At 42.3% G+C, this 19844-nt stretch overlaps 2 protein-coding genes across 2 annotated transcripts in view; one reads left to right on the forward strand and one right to left on the reverse strand.

Moving 5' to 3' along the window:
* The first annotated feature begins 89 nt into the window (after positions 1-89).
* The window catches only part of LOC134671507 (anaphase-promoting complex subunit 1), a 36527-nt gene continuing 16772 nt past the window's right edge, over positions 90-19844 (forward strand). Inside the window, exons 1-12 of the mRNA XM_063529373.1 lie at positions 90-252; positions 867-1062; positions 1618-1935; positions 2715-4051; positions 4681-4873; positions 5914-6074; positions 7259-7981; positions 9607-9742; positions 10367-10540; positions 10828-10984; positions 11635-11787; positions 12813-13050. Of these exons, the coding sequence (XP_063385443.1) occupies positions 229-252; positions 867-1062; positions 1618-1935; positions 2715-4051; positions 4681-4873; positions 5914-6074; positions 7259-7981; positions 9607-9742; positions 10367-10540; positions 10828-10984; positions 11635-11787; positions 12813-13050 (3810 nt within the window). The 5' untranslated portion in view covers positions 90-228. The remainder of the gene's footprint in view (positions 253-866; positions 1063-1617; positions 1936-2714; positions 4052-4680; positions 4874-5913; positions 6075-7258; positions 7982-9606; positions 9743-10366; positions 10541-10827; positions 10985-11634; positions 11788-12812; positions 13051-19844) is intronic.
* On the reverse strand, positions 15357-19135 carry LOC134671475 (uncharacterized protein K02A2.6-like). Its single transcript, XM_063529341.1, has 2 exons — positions 18817-19135; positions 15357-18442 (listed from the first exon to the last, which is right to left on the reverse strand). Exon 2 carries the CDS (start codon positions 18037-18039, stop codon positions 15589-15591), a length of 2451 nt encoding a protein of 816 aa, XP_063385411.1. The 5' UTR covers positions 18040-18442; positions 18817-19135; the 3' UTR covers positions 15357-15588.

Here is a 19844-nt window from a genome sequence, read left to right on the forward strand (position 1 = left end):
GGCCATAAATGATCAAAAAATGGCTTAAAAGACTCGCATTCAGGCCATAAATGTAAAAAAAAAGTCTGCGTCAAATCAAATTTGTCAAAACCGAGTTCGTTGGTTTGTTACGGGTTTCGGAGTAAAAAGTAATTCTTATTTAGTCGTGTTGTTATTAATAATAAGTGTGATTTATGCTTACAGTCCCGTGTAGTTTAAGTAATCGCTTCAAATCTGGATGACAATACAATGATCGCGGCATCTGAACCGTTGGTAGGTTATATTTTGTTTTAGTAAAACAAAACATTCCTATACTTACAGTTTTATTTCTGATTTTACTCCTCATTCAAGCTAGAATAACGATTTTAATAATAGTCCTATAGAAAATGCTTCAGTTCCTTTATTATTGTAAAGTATTACAGGAGAATAATATTGAAATGTTCATAATTTAAGGTTCACAAAGAACAGACTGTCTTACAAGGATATTTCTGCGCAAAGCGCTCTGTCTTCGCCCGAAGTATCGTAGTTTTATGTGCGTTAGCACGGCGGTCACCACGGCCAAAGCTGCCTCGTGAATATCCTCGCAAGGCGGCTCATTCTTTGTAGACTTGCCTGTTTTGAAACACTAAGTTCGTTTTTTTAGCATTAGAAATAAGATAAACAATCTTGATGTGTCTTTTAATTAAAAAACACATATTAAAAATAAATTAGGGCAAATATGTAACAATTATGAATCTAATACGATCATTTATATTCTTCTGCTTTCATAAGTAATAGTTACTGATTTTTAAAAAACGTTTTTCATTTCAAAGACATGTCAAGATTGCTTGCCTTCATTCAAGTTCTTTCTAATGCTAAAAAAACGAACTATATATCTGTGTACTTAGGAGTTTGTGCCGCATGGTCGGACCGTGCTAGCAAAGCATCCGGAACAAATCTATGGCAAGGCCAACTCATCGACTTCGGAGAACTCGTTGCTGTACAAGTTGACCAACTTTGCCATAAAAGATGAAAGCTTGCTTGAAACCAAGGAGGAGCAGGAGTGGTGGTGTGTCCGGGAGGTATATTATAATGCTAAGGATGGTGAGTAATTTTCTACCGTTGTTGTATTTTATTATGCAGATTTTGTCAGTAATTAAGAATAAAAAAACCATCTATCTTTTAAGCCCTTTTGTTCCAAGTTAGAGTATGTCTCTAAGCCCAGTGTGCCGCTTGCCAAAGGCCTCCTTCCATTCCATTGGGGTCTGTCGTGGGCCACTCTTCTCCAGTTCAGGCCCGCTGCGAGTTTGAGTTCATCCTCCCATCTTGTTCGAGGTCTCCTCTGACTCCGTGTGCAACCTCTTGGGTACCAATCCATTACGATCTTACTCCATTTTTCCTGCCTGAAAAACTATACTCATCTCTTTCTTTTTGCTAGTACATACTAGCATAAGACAAAGACTGTATGATTCTCTCTGTGTATGTTTGAAATGAGATAACCCTGGCCAAACTATACAAAACTACCATAAGACTTGAACATTTTAAAATGGTTGTAACATGTCATGTACTTGCGCTCTCAATCGGTAGAGATGGAGATGCAGTCAATTTAATAGAATTGAATGTAGCCTCTCTTTTATATTGAACATCATACACTTTCAGATTTCGAAGAAGACCCACAGAGCCCCAAAGACATCAAAGAAGAGGGTATGTCTGACTCATTCCAACCAACAAGCCGTCTCAAACAAGACTTCAACATATCCATCAAGTCAGAAATGTCGGGAGTGAAACGGATGGATACGGAATCAGCCCCGGGCCCATCTAGAGCTAGCAGTGCGAATAGCTCAAGCAATATCTCAAGGCGGTTTAAGCTGGATAATGGTCAGGGTGCTCCGAGGAAGAAGAAGTTTAATCCGAAGACTGATTGTTGTTACGAGGAGGAGTTGTATGTTAAGGGGTGTACGGCAGTGTGGTCCAAAGGTAAATTTTAACGTTGTCACCTTACAATTACTAGTATGCCGTCGGAAAGCTTCTGAAATTGTGAAATTTTCATGTAGATAAATTTCGGGAACTGGTAACATTTTTGTATGAGAATTGAAAATTTCCGTTGCTATCTGTGAAATTATCCTGGAAGTTCCAAGTACATATGTTTATAACTTTGTGGAAACTTTTTGCAACTTCTGTAGTCAAAATGCTTTATTCCAATGTCGGAAGTATCCGCGCTTTTGTTAATAGAATTATCAATAATTTTACGGTTTAGACCAGCGGTCGGCAACCTTTTAGCAGCCAAGGGCCACATAGCAGTTAACGAAGTGGATGCGGGCCACACTTTGTTAATATTTATGAATTTATCAGACATTGTTGTTTGTCATTCTTTCATACAAAATAGCCAGGGAGGCTCGCGGCCGCAAGTAAGAGGTCCCCTGCTGCCCGCTGGTTGCCGACCCCTGGTTTAGACTCACTTGTTTTTAGTTTAGCGCAATATGTTGCGGAGAGCCTAGGTCTCCTTAAACCGTAAAATTATTTAAGGTATGTCTCACAAAATGTATGCGAAAGTCCTTTGAACGTCACGCCTATCGTTTGCGGCGCGTCATCATGAGGGTTATCGGAATGTACGAAGGTTAGCAATGGGCTGTAGCCATGCGAGTCTTTGGCGGTCAAAAGTATAAAGAACTTGGGACAAAGGAGATATAATATAACAGAAACCCTCGCATAGTACAAGTTGAGGATACTAATATTAAACCCAATCATTCTTTCAGGTCTAATTTCTACACCGGCCACGAAACTCTCCTCCGCAGAGCACAGAGAAACCATCGCCTGTTACACCATAGACAATCCGATCCAGCACGCCACCTTCGCTGACTTCCACGTCGCTATAAACAATACGATGCTCCTAGACGCTCTGAACTCGCAGATCGGAGATGTTAAAAAAAATATCAAGATCGAAGACTCCACAGCGCATCTCACTACAACCGTCATGCCTTCAATTTTACTCATAGACAATAAGTGTTTAAGAGTATATGCCACGGATGGCAGAGAATATATGACTAGTATTCCGTTTCAAGTGAAAAAAGTATGGCCGATGAAATATGGAGTGCTTTTCGAGAAAGAAGCGACGCAGTTAATGCAGAACTCAATGCTGCCAACGTCTTTCTCAAAATTAAACGAGTCTTATAATAGTACGTTTTCCAAATCGAAAACTTTTGGGAATATGAGCGCGAAGTTAAGACAAGAATCGATTTCGGGTTACGATCACGATGTGCCTTTACCTACTTGCTTTTCTCTGAGCCATCCTTTAGATGAAGTGTGCCCTATATTAATGAAATCACCTTCTCACGGCCTACAATATTATAACGATGGAGACTTGCAGATAATATTCGTGAGCTCAGATCCAAGTATAATCTTACTATACGACTGTAAGCTAGCGACGCATTCTCTCTGGAAAATCCGGAAAACAACTCGAGATGAGTGCTTGTCAATGTGCCCGAATTTAAATTTAACTACAACAGTTTTCAGCCAATCGGTTGACTTTGGGAGCCCGATGCATAGTAACATAGGCCGGAACACGACTAACCCTTTAACCGGCAGTCCGTTTCATTCGAAACGCCTTGGTACCCCGTCCAGATCAAGATTGGAGAGTCCATTAGCAAATGTGTTTCACCAGCAAGGCTTATCGCCTCACCACTCTATCGGCCAAGCATCATCAACCTCCATGATGGCAAACAACGTCCAAACACCACCGACTTTGCCTTTATATCCGGATATCTGCCTCGATCACATTTGGACGGACAGCCAGACTATCCGGAGAGATCCTATAGAAAACGCAACAGATATGAATACGTTTTTACATACAGATTTAGTTGGGCATGAATATTTATGCTTCATGGTAAAAGTAGCGGGTGTCAGTAAGCTACAGATATTGAGACTACAGAAAAGCCATTCGCACGGACAGTTGTGTAAGACGAATCTGATTGTGGGCACGATTTCGACGGTTTTGGCGAAAGATGCTGTTGTGTTGGACCATTTAAACATGATTGCGCTGATAGATGAATCGGGGAATATTATTTTGCAGAGTGGCAATCATGTTGTTGGGAAGGTAAGCAACATTTAGACTTAATAATATTTAAAATTTGATTTTCACATCAGACTATTTTTATCGCCATTTTCGTGAGATACGTTTCGTGTGCCCGACTTCTGACTTTTTATTCTTATTGTTTGAATGCAGTTAGTTCAATAGATACATTGTTTTAAAAAACGGTTCTCTTTAACAGAATAACACTATACTACTACTCACTATTGAATAGAATAGAATAGAAATACATTTATTTATGACAAACAAACACAGATGACAAAAACATGTTGACAAATATACAATGTATAACATTTAGTGAAAAATGCCATAAAAGGGTCACAACTCAGCATGTTGCTGGCAAAGCCAGCGCTGTTCTTCCGTTGTAACCCAGGCGTACGCCAGGCGGTTATGCTATAATTTACTAAACTAATTAAAAACTAGAACTATACCTAAAACATAAAATTGAAACTAAAACTATTTAATATACAACTTCAACATTGAAAATGCAATACCTTCTGCATTTAAAGTGTTTACAACTGAGATGTCGACACTTTCAATCTCGCTTGGCTACTTAAATTCATACACACAAAAAACAGATGATGGATAAATGAGAAAAAGTGTATGATTTCAAATGTTTTACTCGTTTCTTCTAGGTCCATGTAGGTGGCGTCCTAGCCCGCCTAATAGACTCACCATACACAAAACGCTCAGCGTTCCAATCGCCGTTCCCTAGGCGAAGCAGCTTGCTACCGTCACGGTGTAACGAAACCTTTGACGACTCGGCGCTACATTTGTTGTCGCCCGTACCTCATGTGTCCGCGTCGAGGGTGGAGAAAGAGACTCTCGGTAAGTGTAGATAAGGTTCACTTTTGAATAAACGTCGAAGCACCCTGCTACCTTCACGAAGTAACGAAACTTTTGACGACTCGGCGCTACATTTGTTGTCGCCCGTACCTCATGTGTCCGCGTCGAGAGTGGAGAAAGAGACTCTCGGTAAGTGTAGATAAGGTTCACTTTTGAATAAACGTCAAAGCACCGTGCTACCTTCACGAAGTAACGAAACCTTTGACGACTCGGCGCTACATTTGTTGCCGCCCGTACCTCATGTGTCCGCGTCGAGGGTAGAGAAAGAGACTCTCGGTAAGTGTAGATAAGGTTCACTTTTGAATAAACGTCGAAGCACCCTGCTACCTTCACGAAGTAACGAAACTTTTGACGACTCGGCGCTACATTTGTTGTCGCCCGTACCTCATGTGTCCGCGTCGAGGGTAGAGAAAGAGACTCTCGGTAAGCGTAGATAAGGTTCACTTTTGAATGAACTTCGAAGCACACTGCTACCGTCATGAAGTAAGGTAACCTTTGACGACTCGGCGCTACATTTGTTGTCGCATATACCTCATGTGTCCGCGGCGAGAGTGGAAAAAGAAACTCTCAGTGAGTGTAGATAAGGTTCACTTTTGAATGTTCGACTCTTCTTAAAGCAATTTACTCCTCCTCCTTCTCCCTCGCGTTATCCCGGCATTCCGCCACGGCTCATGGGAGCCTGGGGTCCGCTTGACAACAAATCCCATGATTTGACGTAGGCACTAGTTTTTACGAAAGCGACTGCCATCTGACCTTCCAACCCAGAGGAGAAACTAGACCTTATTGGGATTAGTCCGGTTTCCTCACGATGTTTTCCTTCACAGAAAAGCAACTGGCATATATCAAATTATATTTCGTACATAAGTTCCGAAAAACTCATCGGTACGAGCCGGGGTTTGAACCCGCGACCTCCGGATTGAAAGTCGCACGCTCTTACTGCTAGGCCACCAGCGACTTAAAGCAATTTACTAATTAATTTAAATTATCTGAAGTAACTAAATTATTATTAAATGTTTCCACAGGCCTAAAGGGCATAACGGACGCGTGCGGGGCCCGAGCGACTCTGGTATTTGACAACGGCTCGATGTACCGTATCTCCCTGCCCGTGGTCGCCTGTTCAAGACTGTTGGAATACTGCCTCTGCGCATTGCAGGCTTTACTGCCCAACGATATTACTATGCAAGTAAGAAACACACATCATATTTAAAATTAGCCGCTAATATCAATCGTTCACTTAGTGGGCGATAGGAGAGATAGATTTGAACCTTAAAACCACCCCGATACAGTCGCTTTTTAAACGAAATTTTTGCTTTGGCACGCGTTCTACACGGTAGCCGACCGCTCGCACAAAAGAAACAATGGTTTTTGTTTAACAGATTAGGGTCTTAGGCGTAAAAAATCATTTGAGAAAATTCGTACTATTATAGCGTTATCACACTGATACGTGAGCGAGACGTGCAAGGGCACGTATGTATACAGGGTGATTCAGGAGACGTGAGCAGGACTAACACTGCGCATTTCGTAAATTATAAGCAACTATGTTTCGTATTAGTATTAGTGAGGTTAACGTTAATTTTCTAGTCGTGTTGAAAAAAAAAGTTGTTAATTTATTTACGACATGCATGGTCACCCTACAATTACAATACTAAACTACCAATATTCTGTGTCAAATTGAATGTCATCACGGTCTGGTTACTTTTGAAAACTCGTATCTTACTCAAGTTTGACAGTTTATTTTCTTCGTAATCATAATGCTGTCATTGCGGTTAAAGAGGTTTTATGTTTATTAATTAGGTCTTGTAACCCTACAAGACCATGATTGTAGAGAATTAAATTTCCCCTCGCCAAAAAGTTCAAAAATAGGAAAAAGTGTGGTTGTTTCACCTAAATACGACGGCGGTGATCGATCAATTATCAGCTACTGAGTGTGCAGGATTAGTCCTGCTCACGTCTCGTGAATCACCCTGTATAGCTCTGTATCGCTCGCTCGGAGCGGCGAATTTAGTATTTGGCAAGAACGCGATGTATTACCTAATGTTATCACCATGCAGTAGGCCAATCATGTGCTAGCCCGGCAGGTAAGAAAATTCACTTGACATCAGACAAATCATCATCATCATCTTTCAAAATCGATGTCAGTTTCCTAATGATTTACAAATACTGTCTACTGTGATACTGTCTTTACTTCCTATTTATACGAAAGGCCGACTTTCAAATACAAAGTAAATTGGTAAAGCCAATAAATACAACGATCTTGTACAAAACAGCAACACTCCTAAATGTACATCGGTGGACCTTATTACAAAAGGCATAAGGTCCTCAGTGTGGGCGATGGTACGTGTGTAAAATATTTATATTGTATTTCAGGTGGTTATAAAATGGTACGGCGTCCGCAACGCGCCTGGTACACAAGACCTGACCCCGCAACAAGAATGGTCCATGTTCTCCAACCTACTACTCTCTCTCGTCGGCTACGACGTCGAGAATCTCTCCCAGTCGCACTGCGACGAACCGGAGCAAGAGGTCGCCACCAAAAAACAAAGGACCTCCAGCGACGGAACCACTGAAGACTGGGAGTATCTTCTAAATTCAAAACTGCACAAAGCCGTTGGCGATTCGCTGTCCGCCATTTTGAATATGACTTTACCTTCCGGAGACTCTAAAAGACGTTTAAAAAGGAAAGAAACGGAAAAGCAAGCGCAGTTTAACACAAACGCGCTCCTTTTTCCTTATACTGTTCAAGTATTATACGCATTTCACTTAATATATGAAGAAATAAAGTTAAACACGTTATTATTTAGTGATTTAAAGCCTTTATCGGCATTTTTGTATCAAATAGCTAAGGATCTACGTCTGGATGGTTACGTTAATCATTATTGGCTGGATTTTCCGACGGATTTCAGTATTGATTACAATATTGACGACTCGCAGATGACAGAGAGTGTCGTTGCGAAATTGTCGCAGCCGAATTACTTTAACAGTGAGCCGCCGAGTATATTCAGCTATTTGAACTCGATGATGAAGGATGTGGATGCCGGATATTATCCGTATTTGACGGATGTTAATGAGATGTCTAAGGATCTTATTGAGGTAAGCTTTTTGATTGCATAAAGAAATGTTCGTAGTGTTCGTAACTCATTATGTCGGTTAGTAATATTTGATTTTACATATCGTATTTAATTTAATTCTACCGCGTATATGTGACAAAACCGCATACTAATAGTTGTTACAGTCGACTCTCGTTAATTCCAACCTGCGATAATTCGAACCTCTCTATAATTCGAAGTTATCACGAGTTCCCTAGAAAATCTCTTTATATTTCGAAATAATTCCATACATTTTTAAGCACTTGGTAATTCGAACAAAAAAATCGTCGCTACGTAACAAAACGACGCGTTAATTCGAACCCATAGGCGTCAAACACTCGACAATTCAAAGTTATCAGATTGCAGAGGTAAGTGTAAGTACCCTACATTTTGAGAAAAGTTCAAATTCATCGTTGCACGAGCATTTGTTATTGTAAAATCATTTCCGGCACTAGGTATTTCTGATAAAAAAAAGTTATTGATCAGTCTCAGCAATGTGCTTTGAAGCAAACTAATATTACAGACTTCTTCTCAAAGACTAATAATTAATTCACATTATGTATATGCATGTATGTATGTACCTCTAACCTTTGGATATTGTTAAAAAATTAGCAGTTAATAAATCATAATTGATTATTATTCAATAATTCGAACTTACATATTTTTTCTCTCAATAATTTCGAACTATTTGATATTTCAAACTCTCGATAATTCGTAATATTTTTAAAGTCCCTTGAGTTTCGAATTAACGAGAGTCGACTGTATTGTATTAATGGGGTCTCAAAGAATTATTGGTTATTTGAACGCGTTAAAGATCATGTTTGAATCATTATCAATATATAAATGTCGCAATTCTATATCTTCATGATCCTTTAGCCGTGAACAAGGCTCATTCAGAGGTATCGCCTATATTGTCCGCACTGCCTGTGTGTTTTACCTGTGTAAGTCAAAATTGGCAAAGTTCTAAAGGAAGAATTTCAGCTGATGTCAGTTTTTAGGGTTCCGTACCCAAATGGTAAAACGGGACCCTATTACTAAGACTTCGCTGTCCGTCCGTCCGTCCGTCCGTCTGCCTGTCACCAGGCTGTATCTCACGAACCGTGATAGCTAGACAGTTGAAATTTTCACAGATGATGTATTTCTGTTGCCGCTATAACAACAAATACTAAAAACAGAATAAAATAAAGATTTAAGTGGGGCTCCCATACAGCAAACGTGATTTTTGACCAAAGTTATAGTTCGTTCTTTTTAGCATTAGAAATTAGGTAAACAATCTTGATGTGTCTTTTAATTGCAAAACACATTTAAAAAATAAATTACGACAAATATGTAACAATTATGAATCTAATACGATCATTTATATTCTTCTGCTTTCATAAGTAATCGTTTTTGATTTATAAAAAGCGTTTTTCAATTAAAAGACATGTCAAGATCGCTTACCTTCTTGCAAGTTCTTTCTAATGCTAAAAAAAACGAACTATAAGCAACGTCGGGCGTGGTCAGTACTTGGATGGGTGACCGTTTTCTTTTTGCATTTTTTTCCGTTTTTTTTTGCTTTATAGTACGGAATCCTTCGTGCGCCAGTCCGACTCGCACTTGCCCGGTTTTTTAACTTGGTTGTTGTTTTAGATACTGTCAATAGTCGGCAACGGACGGAATTGTGGCGTCCAAACCATTTCGCGTCGAGACAGTATGGCGGCCAGCACTCCTCGCCCGCGCCGTGGCAACACACATTATCAAGCAGTACTCGCCATGGTCGAAAGAGGTACATATATCACTTTAGTTTTACTCATATACTCGAATTGGTTGACCGTAGTATCCAACACCACTCACTACATATTGTAGTAGTAGGGGAGCCGGGGACTTAAGTAACAGGGGTAAGTAGTAACGCTCAATTTTGACGGGGAATTATATTAATATTAATATTCAGAGCCCACTGTGTCCCACTGCTGGGCAAAGGCCTCCCCCCACTTTCTCCACTCGTCTCTATTTAGTGCAATATCTGGCCAGCCTCTCAAGAAGGAGTCCAAGTTATCCCGCCATCGCCGACGAGGCCTGCCGGCTCCCCGGTTAGACTCGTGGGGCTCCCACTCTGTGGTTAACTTGGCCCACAAGTCGTCCGGCATTCGGCAGACATGACCAGCCCAGTCCCATTTTAACTTGGCCGCTTTCCGAGCTACGTCTATTATTCGACGGGGAATTAAAACATTTTAATTTTTTTTTGCCGAATGACTATCTTATAACTCGAAGAATAACGTAAACACCGCCATTGCCACCAGACATCGAAGCGAGTGGATGTGCATATGCTTAATAGTATCGTTCGCAGACGTTTCTGCTTGATATTTCTACAAAATTAAGTAGTATCTACTAAATATTGTTTTTTTTACAGGTGTAACCCCCCGCGACCTGGACAACCTCCCCCCCGCGCTGGCGCTGGCGCTACTGAGCGTGTGCGCGCGCTGCAAGGCGGCGCCGCCGGCCGCGTGGCCGCCGCAGGCCTGCGCGCTCGCCATGAGGGAGGACTTGGCTAAGGAGCATAAACACAAGCACGAATACATGGAATGTAAGTATTGGCAAGTATTGTCACAGGTGTAACCCCCCGGGACCTGGACAACCTCCCCCCCCGCGCTGGCGCTGGCGCTACTGAGCGTGTGCTCTGTAACTTTCGCGCCATCGCTGGCCCAATACCTTTGATGTGCGAAAAACCGACATCGCGGCCATACCATCGCCATCCCGCCGCGCCATAAGCCATCCGACTCCACTACCCAGCTTTAGCTCTCCCAGCTTAGTGGGCCAATGTGATGGCCTATTGTGTAGAGGAGCCATAAAAAATTTGCAATTTTTTCACAGCACTCGCGCTCGAGGTCCTAGAGAAAGAGACGGCATACTCCCTAAACAGTGCGCCCTCAGAGGAGCCTCAGTCGAAGAACGAAGACAGTGATACTAACACCGGCATGGAGCATCTTAATACTAAGCTGCTGAGCCTACTATATCCTAGGGATCACAGGTATTTTCTATTTCTATATTGATTGAGTCGAGCGTTACCAAAAGGGGGTCATCCATTTATAACATCACACGAATTTCTAGGTTTTTTGACCTCCCCCCTCATTGTCACACTTGGTCATATTTGGCAAACCCCTCCCACCTGGTGTGACGTCACATTTTTTCAACGAAATCGGCAAATCGAATTAAGTAGGTTGTACCTATTATTAAAATTTTATAAAAATATTTTTGAAAAAAGGAATATTAGTAATTTTATAACCCAAAACTGATTAGGAAAGAAAATTAAACGAATAAATATGATTATCGTTCCAAAAATTTGTTATTTAACTGTAGTAGTAATAGTAGTAATAGCCTTTATTTCATGCGTTTTTGTTATTTTTACACTGTCTTTGTTATTATACTTATTTATTAAATTATTAATTTTTAACTTTTCTTGTTTTTCAATTTATTTTATTCATTTGCATGCCGCGTGTGCGGAAAAGGCCTCCCCCAGTTTTTCCCATTCCTGTACATTCCATTAACTGTACAGCGAATTAAATAAGTTAAAGTGACGTCACAAAACTTTGTGACTTCCCCTCCCCCCTGTCACAACATGTCACAGTTTCTTGAATAGGAGGATACAATTTTTATTTATTTACAATACTATTTTCACAGAATGGCGGAAGTATTCAACCTCCTACAGTCCTCTATTCCTGTAACCATTGACTTGACACAGCGTCCAGAGGTATCAGACCACGACTTTATCGAAGAACAGGAGAAGCATCTATTCGCCATCAGCACAAGGACTATGGCGCTGCCTGTCGCTAGGTAAGTCACTTATTTATTAAAACACACAGAATGATGGAAGTATTCAACCTCCTACAGTCCTCTATTCCTGTAACCATTGACTTTGACACAGCGTCCAGAGGTGTCAGACCACGACTTTATCGAAGAACAGGAGAAGCATCTATTCGCCATCAGCACAAGGACTATGGCGCTGCCTGTCGCTAGGTATGTCACTTATTTATTATATAAACACACAGAATGATGTAAGCATCGACCTCCTACAGTCGTCTATTCCTGTAACCATTGACTTGACACAGCGTCCAGAGGTGTCAGACCACGACTTTATCGAAGAACAGGAGAAGCATCTATTCGCCATCAGCACAAGGACTAATGGCGCTGCCTGTCGCTAGGTAAGTTACTCATTTGCGCAACTAATAAGTGGTGAACGGTGTTGGTCACACATACTGTAAATAGTGTTAAAAATACTTCATAAGCCTTTCTCGTAGTGACTGTTATAAATTAAAAAAAAAAACATAAAAAATACGTTAAATATTGAATTTATATTATTTTTAAAGTAGTAAGTATGGTATATAAGACGCTTTGAGTTAACCAGTCATAACGGTCGGCACTGGCACAGAATAAATAATAGTATATACTAGGTACAGAAGGTTCAGTGTCTAACAAAACGCGTCTATTACGACATATATGACCGCAAGGTGGCGCAAGCGCGAGCAGGCGTCCGTTCCGTAGCGGTGCGCGGCAACTACTACTGCTAGACACCAAAATTGATGTGGGCCGCAAGTACTTGTAGTGACGTGACGAAATCGCGGAGTGAGCCACGACTGCCTGGTACATGAGCGGTAGTGAGCAACTACACTGTTGCTTTGGTTTTTATCTGTGTCGTGCCGTGACCAGACCAAGTTTTCTGAAATGAGAGTATTTACCTAAATTAATAAATTAAATTATTTTAGTTGTCAAGCGGACCCCAGGGTCCCATGAACCGTGGCAAAATGCCGGGATAACGCCAGGAAGAAGAGAAGAGTCTTTACCTAAACTATCCGTTTCAGGGGCATGTTAACCCTCCGCAGCCTGCCCTGCGCCCCGACGGAGCCGCTAACCCTCCCCGCGCTGTGCGTGTCGGGCCGCGCCCCTCCCCCCCGCGCCGCCACCATCGCCGGCGCGGAGCCCGGCCCGCACACGTTGCTGTGGCCGAACTTCCATAATGGCGTCGCGGCCGGACTGGCCCTTGTACCTATGACTGGAACTAGCATTGATTCTAGTTGGGTGGTGTATAATAAACCTAGGGTAAGCACTAATCGAAATTAAACTTTTGCGAGACATATTTTATGTAAACTTCGTTCGCTCAGTGCACGAAGTGCAGCCGCCGCGAGCACTCGAGCCTGAAGAAGGACCCCCGACGGGCCCGAAACATGTCGCCAATAGCGACTAAAAATTCAAGTGAGTGAAACCGTTGTCGTCTAAACAGTTAAGGGTAAGCGCTACTTACTAATCTTATACAACAGTTGGCGCCGCTTGCACCATGCCACTAACCCGGGGTTAACCGGTCAAACCGTTCCCAAACCCGTGGTCGAGTTGTACTGGTAACCATGGTAACTCCAGGTAGTCGAATGCTGATAGTGATTCTGCGGCGCTCCTCTACAAGGCGGAGTCGGCATTCGTTGGTGGTTTTAGACGGTACTTCTATTACTGGTACATTTCCCCAACGTAAAAAAAGTAGTCCGGGTTTAACCGGTTAACCCCGGGTTGGCGAATGGTGCAAGTGATCCTTAATGTTACTTGATTGACAAAGAATTTAAGTTAATATAGCATATAAAGAATTTCGCATCGATTTAACGACAAACAGTTGGTGTTAAAATTAACATCGGGAGCATTCCACGGGCTGTTCGTACAAACCCATTTTATTTTCTGTGTTGCGACTTTTTTTCGGCATTTAAAGCAGGCGATTATGTTTCTGTGCATATTATTGACCATTTGTCATAGAAAAGGAAGCTCTTATACCTGCAAGTCTTCTGAAAATTCGCGTTTGTACGGGCAGTACGGGAATAACGGTACCTAGACATATCATGCAATGCTCTACTGGAACTATAAATACTTGCTTTTGAAGTATTTGATAATTAAAACAACGAAAGTACGTTAACACAGCTGATGCTTTATTCCGACTAACGGTATGCATACAATATTATAAGTACCCACATATCTATACATAACACCCCCACACTTATTCTAATATTACATAGTAATATACTATTTTTAGTAAAACTTACAATAACAAAATTATGGTCTAAGCGGCGCTAGTTTAATACTATTGAAAATAAAACTTATGCTAAGTATACATTTGTTGTGCAGACTAGTACCTAAAAGCAATTATACAGTTAACCAGCCAATAGGCATTTATATAGAATTGCATAGTAATGCTTTACACAATATAACTCATATTAGGCCCTTTTCTATTTTTGACCTATATTAATGACTTACCGTATGTGCTTGAAGGTTTAACGGATACAGTTCTTTTCGCTGATGACACGTCTCTCTTGTTTAAAGTGCCCAGAAACAGTGATACTGCCGAGACTATCATAAACCCGGTTTTGCATAAGACATTGACTTGGTTTACCACAAACAACTTGCTTCTGAACCCGAAAAAGACTAAATGTATCCGGTTCTCCACTTGCCGTCAGCAAATAGGTCACAAGCCCAATTTGATTCTCGGACAGGATGTTTTAGAGTTTTCGGAAAGCACAGTTTTTTTAGGTTTAACTATCGATTCAAAACTTCAATGGGGATCGCACCTAACTAGCTTGAGTAGTAAATTATGTTCTGCTGCCTATGCCGTTAAAAAAATAAGACAAATAACAGATGCTGATACAGCAAAATTGGTTTATTATAGCTATTTTCACAGTCTGATGTCGTACGGAGTCCTAGTGTGGGGAAGAGCTGCAGATGTTGAGAGCATATTTGTTCTTCAAAAAAGAGCAGTGCGAGCAATTTATAATCTAAAACCACGCACGTCGATAAGAGATCTTTTTAGAGACGTAAACATTATCACATTACCATCGCTCTTTATTTATGAAGTTATTATGTACGCCAGGAAACATTATGAGGAATTTCTAAAAATTAGTGACATACATAACTATAATACGAGAAACAAAGGAAAACTTGCGGTGCGGCGGTTGCGATTGGGAAAAGTAAGAAAGTCATTTGTAGGACAATCGATCCATTTTTACAACAAAATACCTAGTCACATAACAGATTTACCATACCATCAATTTAAAAGAGTCGTGAAAACCAATTTAACTAAGAAAGCCTACTATAAAATATCAGATTATTTAACTGATAAAAATGTTTGGGATGATTGTGATATTGTAACGTAAAGAGTAGATAATAAGTCTGTATAAGTGTTTAATTACGAGTATTACTACTAATAATACAACTGATATGTAACAATAATGTATTGTACACGACGGACACAAGTGTATCTTGTATACCTATGTGGGAAAATAAATAAATATAAATATATAAAACATGTTAGCTTGCATAAGAAATAAAAGATAACTATCGCCCACATATCTAAGTAAGTATTCTTGGCTGACATTATCTCTCCTCTCTCCCTTACGCTTGCGTGAATACACTTGTGTGGTTACGCTTGTGTGGTTTTATATAGGTAGCTGTAACTAGTCAAAACTTAACAATACGTATTTAGGTACCTGTAGGTATTAATGAAATATATAAAGGATAACACAACGAGACAGGTATGCCATGTGAAAGGCTAGGTATAACTAGATAAAATTACTATTTTTTTTTTTAATATACATATTACATTTAACGTTAACAGATGTAGTCAATTTCAAATCCGTAGCGTTTTACTACTTTGGGTACTCTTTTTTCTAATGCCGGTAACGGTGGGTCGACACGTTTCGCTCGTTTAGGGTCTCCTCCCTCAACTACCTTCGGCTCCCCGTCACCCGCGCGAGGCGGAATGTCCACGGGCGCCGCAGGCACCTGCGATGGTGCTGGCTGTTCCGAGGCGGACCTCGCGTCACTGCCAGGGCTGTTTGCCATAACCTCGACGCTGGGCACGGCGCCATCAATGCCAGTTGGCCGGCCGCTCTGCACGGCACACCCTGGTTCGGTTTCAGTATTGGATGGAGGACAAACGTTTGAGTTTCTTAAGTTTCGGCGTTTCATTTGGTCTATATGTCGATGGTGTGTAGATCCGTCACCTGTTACAATCGTATAATCAGATTTCCCAAACCTATTGGCTACGTAACCTTCCGCCCATTTGGAACCTGTTCCGAAAGTTCGGTACTGTACGGGCTCACCTATTTCTAAATGCCTAGATGGCCTATGTAACCGTTCTACCATTTTAGATTGTTCGTTGATGACTTTAGCGCATCTATCCGGTTTAACGGCATCTAATCGAATACGTAAATCGCGGCCCTGCAACAGCCGAGCAGGCGTCTCACCGGTGGTACAATGAGGTGTATTATGATAGTGCAATAAAAATTTGAGTATGGCTGTGTCAATGTTAACCCCTTCGTGTTTAGCTTTTTTAATTACATTCTTGATTAATTTTACAGCTCCCTCCGCCGCTCCATTAGACGCCGGGTGGTAAGGAGCCGAATAAATATGACGCACACAATTCCTTTCTAAAAACTCGTTAAATTGCTTACTAGAAAACGGCGGGCCATTATCGGATACTATTTGTTTTGGAATCCCCCACCTTGACCAAGATTCTAATAATTTACTTATGACACTGTCAGCGGTCGTCCGTGTCATGCACGACACTTCTATCCATTTTGATCGCGCGTCAATCAAGACCATGTAAGTACGACCATCTAATGGACCTAGAAAGTCGATATGGACCCTTTCATAAGCTCGCGACGGCCAATGCCATGGCACCGGTGCGCTCGCCGGCGGCGCGGGAGCCACCGCCGCGCACGCGTCGCACGCGCGACACCGCGCTTCTATAGCCTCGTCCATTCCGGGCCACCACACGTAACTCCTGGCCATGGCTTTGGTCTTCACGACGCCCATGTGAGGCTCATGCAGTTCCCGCAGCACTATCTCGCGGCACGCTTCCGGAATTACTACACGATGCCCCCACATGACACAGTCAAGTTCTAAATACAACTCTTTATGCCTATTTAAATATGGTTGTATTTCCCTAATTTCCGCACTATCTGGCCAACCATTTTTTATATAATTGACCACTCGACCTAGCAATGGGTCTTTTGCCGTCTTTAAACGTATTTCATTACAGTCTAGAAAAAGCGCGTCAGATGCAAAATGCAAGTAAGATTGTTCCGGAGGGTCAACTTCCCTATTCTGTCCTATTGGTAACCGCGACAGCGCGTCGGCGCAATTTCCCGCTGAGTTTACATACTGAATGTCAAAGTCATAAGCCATTAATAGCAATGCCCATCGCTGCATTCGACTCGAAGTCATGCTTGGCACACCAGTTTGGGGACCGAAAATACTTATTAATGGTTTATGATCAGTTACTAAAGTGAACCGCTTGCCATATAAATATTGATGAAATTTTTGAGTAGAAAAAACAATCGCGAGTGCTTCTCGGTGTATCTGCGAATAATTTTGTTCAGCTGTATTGAGTTTCCTTGATATATACGCCACAGGGCGCTCCCGCCCCTGCCCGTCTGGCTGGCTGAGCACGCCGGCGACCCCGCGCGGGCTAGCATCACACGTTAGCGTCACGTGGTTGTTAGGGTCATAATGCGCTAGTATCCGCTTCCCTATCAACAAAGATTTGATTTTATTAAAGGCCTCATCGCAATTCGTAGTCCAATTCCACCGCGCACCTTTTTTTAGCAACCTATGTATGGGGTCCAAGATATCGCTCGCGTTAGGAATGAACTTAGAATAGAAATTAACCATACCCAAGAACGATCGCACCTCGGTCACGCACGATGGTGGTGGCATTTTTGCTACAGCCGCGACCTTGTTAGGGTCTGGTTTTATCCCGTCTTTGCTAACCACAAATCCTAAATAACAGACCTCGTCGGCAAGAAATGTACACTTGCTTTTCTTTAACTTTAAACCTAAGTCCTTTAATTTCTTCAATACAGCTTCTAACGTAGATAAATGATCCTCTCGAGTTTTTCCAAATATCAATATATCGTCACAAAAACTCTGAGCATTAGGAATATCCCTCACTATTGACTCACTTATTCTACAAAATATACCCGAACTTGATGACAAGCCATACGGAAGCCTATTGTACTTGAAAAGCCCCCGATGAGTATTAATAACTGTTAACATTTTTGAATCCTCCGACAAACAAATCTGATTATACGCCTGCGACAAGTCTATTTTTGTAAATAATTCTCCCCCCGATAAGTTTGCAAATAATTCCTCAACTTTCGGCAACGGATACCTATCTACCTTAAGAACCGGATTAAGCGTCACCTTAAAGTCGGCGCACACTCTCAAACCTCCATCCTTCTTAGTTACCGGAACCAGGGGAGTCGCCCAGTCGGCGCAGTCAACGGGCTCGATGACGCCGCTCCGCAGCTTGGCGTCCAGCTCGGCGTCGACGCGGCCCCGCAGCGCGAACGGCAGCGGTCGCGCGCGCCGGTACACCGGCGCAGCACCCTCGCGCACGCGCAGCGTGGCCGTCCCACCGTTGTAGCACCCGAGTCCCCCATCGAAAACTTCCTTATATCTGTCGAGAATTACATTTAAATCGCTATTAACACTGCTAACGGAATTGACATTGCTAACCGGGCTACGCTCCATTACCGGTATTTTTACCCGTAATTCGGCCAGCCACTCTCTGCCTAACAAACTGGTTTCACCCTGTTCTACAACATATAAGTCCAAATTCTTTGTAATTGAACCATAAGTTACTGGCACTGTAATTACACCATATGTTTTCATTTTAGTGCGGTCGTAAAATCTAAATACACTACTTGGTTTTTTTAGAGTCTCATTCCTAAAATATAGTTCGTAAGTTTCTTTGCTAATAAATGAACCAGCCGCCCCGGTATCAATCTCCATCATTAATTGTTGTCCATTTACACACATAGGTAAACTCACCGGCTTGTATTGGCTTAATGAAACTTTGTACAACGCTTCCTCCTCTTCCTCCGATTCAGTTTCTCCTTCGCTATCCTCTCCGGTAACAAAATAGGCCCGCGGCCGGCCGCCATTGCGCCCTCGAGCCGCTTTTTCATTGTAAGACGACCTCTTGGGACACATTCGCCGCAAATGTCCCGTCTTCCGGCACATACTACATATATATTCCTTAAATTTGCACGTCGATAAACAATGATTAGTGGCGCCGCAGGCAGTACAAGGCGTGGCACCGCCTATACTTCCAGCTGTTCCCTGCGCACTAAAACCTGTTTCCCGGTGCTGGCGCTGCGCCTGCGGCCGCCGGCCGGCCCCGCGCCCCGCGCCGTCCCCGCTAGCCACGCGATGCACCGCTCCCGCGGGCTCTCCGGAGGCTCGACCGCCGCCGCCCGTCATAATAGCTGCATCACGCTCCGCCGCCTCCAATGAACATGCCAAGGTCACCGCCTTAGCATACGTCAAATCCTCTTCCGCAAACAGCCGTTGCCGTATAACGTCCCCACTTACGCCGCATACCAACTGGTCTCGAAGGTTGTCCGCTAAGGTCTCTTTAAAATCGCAAGTTCGCGCCAACTTCTTCAGCTCCGCTATGTACTGCGATATGGACTCGCCCGCCGCTTGCCTTCTAAGCCGAAAACGGTACCGTTCGGCCATTATGGATGGCTTCGGCTTTAAATGTTTTTGCACCAACGATACCAACTCCGTGAAAGATAACTCCGATGGCTTTTTCGGACTTGCTAAATTTGTCATTAACTCATAACACCGATCACCAACCACCGCAATTAACGTTGATAACTGCTTATCGTTCGTCACGGAATTAGCTTTAAAATACATTTCAAGTCGCTCACAGTACAAGTCCCAACTGCCATTTTCAATGTCGAACTCGCGAATTTTACCGATAGACATTTTATTTTATTATTTCGCACGCGTCTCACAGGCTATTATTGCGATAAATAGCTTTAAAACTTGTTTTCCGAAGTCGCCAATGAAGT

The sequence above is a fragment of the Cydia fagiglandana genome, chromosome 15 (genome assembly GCF_963556715.1).
Source record: "Cydia fagiglandana chromosome 15, ilCydFagi1.1, whole genome shotgun sequence".
Taxonomy (NCBI): Eukaryota; Metazoa; Arthropoda; class Insecta; order Lepidoptera; family Tortricidae; genus Cydia; species Cydia fagiglandana.